We start from the raw sequence: 10659 nt of genomic DNA, 5'->3' as shown, positions 1-10659 counted from the left end.
AAGCAGAAGTAGCAGCAGCAACAACAATAACAAAGCAGCAGTAGCAGCAGCAACAACAATAACGAAGCAGAAGTAGCAGCAGCAACAACAATAACAAAGCAGCAGTAGCAGCAGCAACAACAATAACGAAGCAGAAGTAGCAGCAGCAACAACAATAACAAAGCAGCAGTAGCAGCAGCAACAACAATAACAAAGCAGAAGTAGCAGCAGCAACAGCAATAACAAAGCAGCAGTAGCAGCAGCAACAACAATAACAAAGCAGCAGTAGCAGCAGCAACAACATTCGACTGCTACCTGCAGCAGAGCAACAGTGTCTAAAGTTTTGATGCCTGGAGTTGACAAAAGACTCAGTAGCTGCTGCTGTGCCTTCAGCAGGGTTCCTGGAGTGCGGCAGCTTGCAGCTAGCCACTTCAAAATATCGACGGCAAGCGACACACGTCCACGAGCAGAAGCAGAAAGTGTAGACGCTGTCTTGAGAGTAGGCAGCAACTCCTCCAGCAAGCCCAAAAAGCACCTGATGGAAGTTCGAGAAACAGGCAGACAGACGCGTATTTGTGTGCGTACATAAATATGCATGCAATTATATATATATATATATATAGATAGGCGGGATGGGTAAATACACTCATGTTTTCTTTATGTATATGTACACATACATATACACATACATATGCACATACATATACACATACATATGCACATACATATGCACATACATATACACATGCATACATATATATATATATGCAGACACGAACATATGCATATACAGTATATATGTATTGAGATGTACATGTGAGCTTTTCAATCTCTCTAGATTTCTCAATGGAGACAAGATGTATGCATGTAACGCCCTGCGAACGTTGTGTTGTAAGGAGCTGCGTTGCATGCATGCGCGAGCAAAAAGCTGCAGAGAGCGAATGCAGGAGAGAGAAAAGGCAGTAGAGAAGGCGTACCTCGACGTGTCTGCTGTTGCATGCCTCAACAGGAGCAGCAAGGGAGGACCAGCTGCATCGAGAGATCGCGCAAACCCCTTTGCAGCGACAGGCGCAATGGTATTTTCCCAGTCTTCTTGTTGTATTAGCTTCCCCAGAGCGGAAAAAGAGACAATCGAGGAGACAGAGTGTATTCGGCGACCGTTGAGCAGCTGCAGCGGAGAAAGAATTCCACAGACAGATGTCGAAAGATGCAAGAAAGCGGCAGGCGAGAAACTGACACTGATCTGCGGCACTACTGGATGGTCTTTTTGAACAGAAGAGGCGTCAGCGAGACAGACAGAGAGAGAGAGAGAGACGTGGGAAGATGTGAGTGTCGAGCGAGCTGCACTTCCTCGACGAGGGTTGTGTCTTTACCTGCAAGAAGCTACGGATGAGTTTGTCTCGAATCTCGAGAGCTTCCTTTTTTGCTGCTGCAAGTGCAGCTGCCGAGCTAGCCGCAGACAAGCCTCCTCCCCAAGCCTTCTCCTCCCTTCCGCCCCCCCCGTTTGTCTTCTTGAAGCGCCCCAGTAGAACGTTACAGCTCCAGCAACACAGCAGCCAGCAGCAAATGCTGCTGCCTGCGGAGGGACTGGTGCTCAGCATGCTGTTTTCCACAACTTGCATCGCGTAAAGCCTTGCGCTCGAAGATACACGCAAGAGCTGCTGCAGCACGCGTATCCATGATGCCTTACGCACATGACGCTGCAGAACCTGTTCTGCTCGAATCTGTTGAACTTCATGCCGCTGCTGCTGCTGCTGCTGCTGCTGCTGCTGCTGCTGTTGGTGCTGCTGTTGGTGGTGGTCGGAGTGTCTGTGGAGGGCTCTAGCAAGCGCGTCTGAGGAAAGCTGTTCGACGTTCGCGATTACGATTTTTATGCTTTTGCTGCAGCACTCTACAGCTGTTGCGGCTGCGAGGGCTGCAGGAGGCAGCAGCAGCAGCACAGACAGGAAGCTGCTGGCAACTGCCGCTGTTGTGGTGTTCTTCCCATTGTCGCGATGCACCTCCTGCAGCACTGCACAAAACTGCTGCAATAGAGGCGGCTGGGAGCTGAGTTGCCGTGATTCTGTTGCTTCCTGTGGGCTTGGGGAAAGCGCCTGTTCTTCGGCTAGCACTTTGGCAGCAACGGCTCGCAACTGCGAGAAGCAGCAGCGCCAGCTGCTGCTACGTCGTTTTCTGTTGCTGCATGCATCAGGAGACAGCAGCAGGGAGGCACAGAGCGCCTTGAACTCCTCCTGAGAAAGCGAAGGGGCAGCAGGAGGGCCTACCCCTCCCCTCCTGCTGCTGCTTCGCTCTTGCAGCGCAAGCACAACTTGCTGCAGCAGCTGGCACTGCTGCTCAGGAGTCTTGTCGTCACTCAAGGCTTCCAGAGAGGTCAAAAACGATGGGGGGGGCACATCAGAAGTGTCACCCCTCCCCTCCTGCAGAGACGCGTCTGTCATTCGGACAAAAAGACGATACACTGCAGCAGGATCTGCCGTGTGCCGCTGATGCTCCCGCCGCGGCGGTTTGATCTTCTTGCGCGTTCGTTTGCCAGAGAACCCTCCCCGCAAGCGCACATGCGCCTGCCTCAAAACAATCTAAACACGCAGCAGCTCCCTGCTCCACTGGATTTGAACGGGAAAATTCGTCAAACTGAGCCGACTCTGCGATCTCCGGACGCAGTGCACTGGTGCTCTAGCCAGCAACGCGCATGCCACACACGCGGAGGAAGCAGAAAAGAGAGGACTGCTCCCAGGCAGGGGCAGAAGTATTTTGGAAACTGCTGAGTGCACGCACAACTCTCCGCTTAAGGCATGCAAATGTACACATCCTTGCCACGCGCGAAGCTTTTGAACGCAAATTCCGGCAATACGCATGCAGACCTGAAGGCATGCTGCATGCATGCAGCCCTACATGCTTTGCAAAATACTGTAGCATACATATACACCTACAGCAGCTGCAGCAGCACTCCTGGAAACTATTTGTGATCCCTTGTCAGGCCGTAATATTTCTTGTCTGAGGCCAATAAGCGGCTCATACCACACACAAGACGACCGGTAACCCCCTCTTCCCCCCCCTGAGGCGTACCGCCTGCTCTCGACAAACCCTGCAGTGTCATTGCACTTCTATCCTGATAGGAGAGAGCGTTTTCCAGAAAATCCTTCCACAAACGCGAAAAACGTTAAATTTCGCATCGAAGGTCATTGATAAAGGCGTGTTAACGTGATTTGCTCATGGGAACTCCAAAAGACACTGTCGTTGGGCAAGAGTGTAATGCACGGTGTTGAGGGAGCTCAGCAAAACTTGAACTCCTGTTACTGCGCAACCTACCGAGGCATCCTCAATTGCAGAGTACAGACACGGGGAGGAGTTATGCCGTTTGGAAAAAACTGCATGACTTTTAGTCAATTTGCAGAAGTTTGGACATGCGCGTTCCCGTACTCTGGGTGGGTAGCCTTGCAGTGGATGGAGGGTTGCGCAGCGGATGACGCTACCTGCCTTGGAAACTATTCCCAGTGAATTTCTCTCAAGTTTGCATCGAGTATAAAGTAATGTGCCCTCCTACGGAGATCCTTGAGGGGCGGGACTGGATGGGGGAGGGGCTTGTTGCATCCTGCGAGACGCAGTGCCTCGTTCTTAAGCGTGTGTTGAGCCTGGCATTGAGCGTCTCAGTAGCGAATGTCAAGTGGAGGGAGCGGCCAGGGGAAAATTTAGCGGTCGTGAGGAACACGCAGGAACGTATTGCGTGTATCCTGAATAGTAGGGGATGGAGCGACTTTCTGAAGCGACCTGGGAAGGAGGGGCGGAGAGGGGAAGGAGGAAGCTCTTTTGAAAAGCGCTCCACAGCTTCCATCACGTTCAGATTGCGTGTAGCGTTACGTGGCTCCCTACGGAGACCTTAGATGGAGAAGAGAGGCAAGGAAGGAGCTCGCTGTTTCAAAAATGAGCGAGTAATCGCTCTACCCAGTTTGCATTGAGTCTGGAGTCGTCACGTGTCACTCTACGGAGATTTTAGATGGAGAGGTTCTCTAGGGTAGCAAGTGTTGTTGGTCACAGCCCTCAATAACGCACTGATAAGTTCGTACTGAGTCTGCAGTTTCGCTCCTCCGACGGAGGCATTGGAGCGAGCATTAGAGGCGGCGTCCAGAGGGAATGGGTGGGTAGGGGGTGGGGGAAGGTCAGAGCACCGCCTTGGGAGCATTTGCACTCCTAGCCTTGTCAGTCTTTCTGCAGGCAGCAGCGCTGCGAGAGTGTTTCCAGGCTGTCGGCAGCCAGAAGCACTTCGTTCTTGCGCGTCAGCGGGGGTTCGCCTGCTGGCTGCCCCCGTCCCTGCGGAATCCGTGAGGCAGCGCGTCAAGAACAAGCCAGCGATTTCGAAGAGTGTACACAATGGAAGCTCGCACTTCCTTCTAGTGAGTGCCCTTCGCGCTAACGGTGGCTCACCTGAGTTCTAAGGGGCCACGCGGCTGGGAAGAAAGAGGCGCTCGCAAGCCTCCGCAGCCACTGCAGAGGTTGTGAGTGCGTGCAGCGAAGGAGGGAGACTCTACAAGGGAGACAGCACTGTCTCTACCTCCCGATTCACCCGTGGCCGTTCCCGCATCTGCAGTGCTGCCTGGTGGAGCAGCGGCGGCATGAACGGCGTTGCGGCGCTTTTCTGCGAGTTTTGATGCCATCAGCAAGAAGGCAGAATCTACATTCGCCGATGTCTGCAGACCTCGCACACAAAATCGGAGACGCTCGCGCAAATACCGATCCCCCGCCTCACAAGGAGGCATTTCCCCCTCCCCCTTTTTAGCTGGAGTGTCTATCCTTCAAATTTCGCACCTGACGGCGCATCTACGGATATGCAGCATGCATGCATGCCTGTTCAGAGGCACAGAGAGGCTTAGATAAGCCGCCGACCCTACATGGCCGCCTAAGGCTTTCCTTTTTGTGCCTGCTTTCTATTCACTTCTGACTGCTTCATTGCAGGATCTCAGCGATCCGCCTGTTCACTTCTGACTGCTTCATTGCAGGATCTCAGCGATCCGCCTATTCACTTCTGACTCCTTCATTGCAGGATCTCAGCGATCCGCCGTTCATGTATACATTGCCGTCTGTAGTTGAGGGAGTCCCTCCTAGCCTTGCCCGTCATCATGAACGCATGCTGTGGCTGTGTGTTTTTCTGAGCAGCTGTGTGCGTATATCTGCAGGTGTGCATGCAGATATATACATATATATAGATGTATTCGTGTAGGTACGTGTTTGGACGGGGGAAGGGAGGCTGACTTTTGCAGAGGCAAGTGTGAAGAAAGCTCCAAGAGACTCTGCGAAACGCCTGCCCTCCTCCTCAGACACTGCAATTTCTTCCTCCAGATCGGCCTTGTTGCCAACCAGCAGCAGCACTGTGGAAGGTCCCAATGCGTGGTGTTCCTTGATCTGTGGAAGCGGTGAACGCAGGGATATTATTGGTGAGCAAGATGCAAACGAAACAGAAGAGCTGAAGGGGATAAGACGCGGTGAAAAATCGCGGATTCACAAGCGCGAAGCAAGAAAACGACGCAGATTGTGTCGCTAGACAAGAGACCAGTTCCCCGAGAACAAGGCCCCCGATGTCAAGACAGTGCATGCATGATGATGCAGGGAGCCTGTGCAAGCTGCGTATGCCTGTCTGCATCAGGTGCGTATATCTCTCGTGTGAATGCAGCCACACACATGCATATACGTCTCTTGTGAGTGCAGCCACACACATGCATATACGTCTCTTGTGAATGCAGCCACACACATGCATATACGTCTCTTGTGAATGCAGCCACACACATGCATATACGTCTCTTCTGAATGCAGCCACACATACATGCATATACGTCTCTTCTGAATGCAGCCACACATACATGCATATACGTCTCGTGTGAATGCAGCCACACACATGCATATACGTCTCTTCTGAATGCAGCCACACACATGCATATATGCCAATATGGATGCATACCTGCGTTTGTATGAATGGATCGTAAATGGCATGCATGTAGGGATGCCCGCTTCAAGCGTCGTACCTGCGCGACCCATTTGTTGAGGTGCTCGAAGGATTCTCTTCGCGTGGCGTCGTAAACCAGCACAAAGCCATCGGCGCTTCTATAATAGTTGCCAGTAACGCCGCTAAATCGCTCTTGCCCTGCTGTATCCCACAGCTGCAAAGTGCAAAGTCTGCCTCTGGCCATAGTAGAGACCGATCGGAAGTCTACACCGATGGTGCACACATGCGAGTCAGTGAACTCGTCCTGAGAGACACTCGGCGCATGCAACATTTAAGCCCCACGACATTCTCCCTACCTGCTCCCCATCACCCTACGCACCCACGCAGCTACCTGCCTTCCCTCCCTCCCTTTTCCCTGCACAACAAAACGCTTTTGTGGCATATCACGAGAAACCTCCCTCTACGCGGCTTCACTAAGACAAGCTGCTAACCTGAACAAAGCGCAAGAGAAGGCACGACTTGCCGACGCCAGAGTCTCCCACCGTAACAAGCTTGAATCTGTATTCTTCTGCCGACATGCCATCTTTGATTTCCAAGACGGAGAGAAACAGCAGCCGTCCGGTGATGCTGCTGCTGCTGCGCACACCCGTGTTGCTGCTGATGCTGGCATCTCCCGGGGGATCGGAACCCCCTGCACACATAGCCCTCCCATTCCACCCCCACACTCCTCAAGAGAAGCACCTCAAACAACGAGATTGAGGGCTCGCGAAGCGCCACGTCGAGCGGCAAGCAAAAACACCGAACTCCCGAGCCGCAGAAAGCCCTTTAGTCCTCAAATAGAGACACACTGCTCCAACTGCCGCGCAGGAGTACGCAGAGCACGCCACAGCCCCCACAACTATCCCAGGGCTGCTGCCAAGTTCAAGTGTGCTGCTGGTGTATGATAACCGCAGTGCATGCACATCTTGACGTCTTTGAAGCAGCGACACGTGTGAAAATACATAGATATGCACACACTCGTATAGATCTATAGATATACGTGCGGTACAAAGATCTGCATATCTACATATATCTCTATATGCACCTGGAAGGTTGCTTGCATCCTTGGCCTCTGCCGGCGCAGGGGAACCTGAGAGGTGTCTGATGCTGTGCGTAACGGACGCCCCTCCGAAAAGGATGAGTTTATCGTGCAGCACCGCCTCTCCAGCGCCACTCAAGCACGCAGATCCTGCCCACACAACACGTGCATGCACGAGAATACCCGAGGCATGGTGCGCCCCTGCAGCAGGTGTTTCGCATGCATCCCCAAGCCCCCTAAAGCAGAGGCACGACGACAACCACAGAGGCGACAAATTTCGGGAAAGCAAAAAGCCCGTGCAACGACGGCCTCTGCACGCCTCTCTGAAAGCTGCACTCGACGTCGCGCTGCAGGCTGTCTGTCCAGACACCCGAAAAAGGGAGCCAGCAGAACGACCCAAGACACACGCACCCTCATACATAGGGCGCCGCCATCGGCAAGCATTCAGATCCAACACGTAGAATCCTGTAGGATCTTGAGGCTTCGAGACGGCCACACCCCCAAAAATCACGAGCCGTTCCGCCCCAATCAGCGCCAAGGAATGAAATCGGCGGCTCTGAGGGCCCGTTCGGTAGGTCTACAGCAAGCAGCACGCAGCTTCAGCAGTGTACGTACAGCGCAGAGAGCGCGGCATGCGGGGGGCGGTGCAGCGGCAGCGGCGGATAGCTCCAGCAGCCAACATGGCATTGTGTGTGGGTGTGGGTGAGTGGGTGTGCGTCCGACTCTAAAATGTTCGAAAAGCTAAAAAGTGGCGACCGAAGTCGGGAGTACTGAAGCCCAGCTGGGGCTGCAGCAACGGAGCTGTCAGTCAACAGCTCCTGCGTGCAGATGGGGTATGCGTTTCATGAGAAAAACAGCTCTGTCCTGCCGCCTCTACGTTCGGCTCAGCCCCCGTACACGAAGATGCGCAGCCGATTTCGTGGGTGGGCAGAACGAGTGCGCTCACTTCTATACGGCTCCAAGAGGCCTCCACCTTCTGCAGCAGATTCACGTTTCCGCCTGGCAGCAAGTTCTTGTTGCTGGAGTTGCTGCTACGGGGTCCGTGATATGCAAAGTTCAGGTCGAGACACCACAAGGTGCCCCCGTCCTCTTCCCCCCTGCATTGAAGGAAGGAGAGGCTACACTGCAAAAACCTCCTTCTAGATCAGTCCACTTTTTCTTGCTTCACACCCCGATCCCGCGCACCCAGAAACGCTCAGGAATTCAAATACACATGAAAACATGGGCCCCTTCACTACGTCGTGTGGCCTCGCTGGACCTCGGGTGTACATGCACACATACCCAAACATGATGCATCGATTCTTTTTGGGAACGCGAGCCATGGCATGGCCATATCGGGGAGCTGGAGAAGCGCCTCTCAAGATGAACCGGAGGTCCTCAGACACCCCGTTTGCCGAGAGTTCCTCAGTGCTCGCTTCTTCCGTGCGCTGCCTCTCCTCCCCACAAGCCTCTGCCCACCTCCATGCATTCAAGTCTAGCAAGTGCAAGTCGTTTCGTGCCTGCAGCATTCGCAGCAGCAGCATCGTTATTAGCAGCAGCAGCATTAGCAGCAGCAACGCTAGCAGCAGCACCGCTCGGTGTCTCACCACCACTGGGGCGTATGGGGTCGTCCCCTTGCAGTCGCAGCATCCACAGCAGGAGCAACTTGCAACAGCGGCACACCTCGGAGAAGGCAGAATCCAGGACGCCCCCAAAAATCAGCAGTGCGTCCTCGCATACTGTAGGTACAGCACAGGCACCCACGTGGCGTAACGCCGTGTTTTCTTGACGCTCCTGCTACCTGTACAGCCGCTGCAAGGGCTAGGCTGTGCAGTGTTCCTCACTTGCTGCAGCATGAAAGGCGCGAGGCTGCGGCGCTTGACCTTCTGTCTCGGGCTGCATCCACTCTAATTCATCTAACTGCAGCAGCAGCATCCGAAAGACACGACGCATTCACTGATGAGGACGATGCTAACAAGCGGGATCCGCACAAGAGCAGACGGCGTAGGTAGCGCAGCGTAGCGACCCCTGGAGCAGCAGCACTGGGAGCCGCAGCAGCCGAAAATCTGACTTGAAGAGTAAAGAGATCTGCAGTCGGCTGGGCTTGATGATTCCAACGGGCACGGTCAGTCAGAAACGGCGGGGGCGTCGCCTGAACACAATGTCAGCAACAACACGATGTCACCAATCTACTGCTAAGCTACTTCTGCTTTACGCAATTGCGATTCGGGAGTTATGCTGGGCCTAGGTGTGTCCATCCCTAGAGGGACACACCATCCCGAGCAGCTGCAACTGCAGAAGCGCTCGTTAAGTCAGCGGCACAAAACGCACTTTCAGCTGCTGCGTGGCACTTTCTGCCTCTGCCAGGCCGCCAAATAGAATTGCAACCTCTCCGTGAGCACACAGAGAGTGGCCATAGCGGCCCGTTGGCTTAGAAAACCCACCAACCAGCAATTCGGTGCACGCTGCCTTCTCTACAGCACATGCGCACATACACATATACACACACATACACACGTACACACATCCGAAGTCCATGCGCACACATGCATACACCTGAATTCCATGAGCAAATAGACCCGAAACCCATGCACACACATGCATACACCTGAAATCCATGAGCAAATACACCCGAAACCCATGCACACACATGCATACACCTGAAATCCATGAACAAATAGACCCGAAACTCATGCACACACATGCATACACCTGAAATTCATGAACAAATACACCCGAAATCCATGCATACAAATACTAGAAAGCCTGCATCGCTATACGCTGCCAGCTCCAAGGGTTGGAACCTCACCAAGTTCTATCGCGTGCAGGTCGCCGTAACATCCGGTTTCATCGGCGCCCCCGTGGAGAAGCAGCTGTGTGCCCCTGCCGACAATCAGCTTGCATCCCACTCTTCCTGGGGGTCCGCTAGACGCCTCTGGGGGAGCAGCGCCTGCTCGGAAAGAGCCTCCCGCAGGCCCTGCCTGCTGATGGAGCTTAAAGTCGCACACGGATAAGACCAAGTTGCGGGGACGGCGCCCTACAGGCACATAGACAGGCAGTTTGGTCATGAGAAAACGTGCAAGGCAGCACTTGAATACGTCGCTCGCGCGTGCGCGTAAGGGAGAGGATCCTTTGGCGGGCAGGCCAGGAGGCAGGGAGGGCACAGGCGGGGGGAGGGGGGGGGGTGAGCCGTGCCGGTTCGCACAAACACACGGGGGTGCAGGCAGACAGAAAGTTTCGAGGCTCCTGTGGCCGACGCTGGGTGTTTTGCAGGGTGAAACTCGCTTGAAACCGAGGTTCCCGTCTCCACTAAAGGGTTCCCCCGGTTCGCGGTGCAAACGCGACTCACCCTCCTCCTCCTCCATCTTTCGCTTTTGCCGTCCCTCGAGCCCACCGCTGGATCTGCTTTGTCACTAAGAAGGCAGCAGACGCGCTGAGAGTCCTAAGGGCCATAAGAATTCGGCTTGTTCTGCAGGTTTCCCTTGTTTTGCACAGCGCGTCCGCCTCCCGGGAGCGCAGCGAGGCGAAACAAAAAAATCCACCAATCCAGACACCTTCGCTCGGTCAAGCTAAACGCATGTTGCTCCTCCCATTAAGAAGAAAGTGCCAAAAAACGCAGCCGTCCAAAAAATTCCACAAGACCCCTTTGCCGCGCCGGCGATCTAGCAGGGGGGTGCTCGGCACTTTC

The 10659-nt window shown here is 54.1% G+C and overlaps 1 protein-coding gene across 1 annotated transcript; it reads right to left on the bottom strand.

The window, feature by feature from the left end:
* Positions 1 to 3958: 3958 nt before the first annotated feature.
* Positions 3959 to 10336, bottom strand: LOC34624460. Its single transcript, XM_026338665.1, has 13 exons — positions 9781 to 10336; positions 9303 to 9445; positions 8816 to 8891; positions 8655 to 8710; positions 8274 to 8491; positions 7939 to 8089; positions 7404 to 7569; positions 6954 to 7142; positions 6406 to 6605; positions 5994 to 6218; positions 5227 to 5376; positions 4421 to 4664; positions 3959 to 4287 (listed from the first exon to the last, which is right to left on the bottom strand). The coding sequence occupies exons 1-13, from the start codon at positions 10334 to 10336 to the stop codon at positions 3959 to 3961; spliced, it is 2703 nt and encodes a 900-aa protein (XP_026194450.1).
* Positions 10337 to 10659: the final 323 nt, after the last annotated feature.

This window comes from Cyclospora cayetanensis, unplaced genomic scaffold (assembly GCF_002999335.1).
Source record: "Cyclospora cayetanensis isolate NF1_C8 unplaced genomic scaffold, CcayRef3 CcayRef3_contig_290, whole genome shotgun sequence".
NCBI lineage: Eukaryota > Apicomplexa > Conoidasida > Eucoccidiorida > Eimeriidae > Cyclospora > Cyclospora cayetanensis.
The sequence above is the reverse complement of the archived record's forward strand: the minus strand, read 5'-3'. Positions and strand labels throughout refer to the sequence as shown.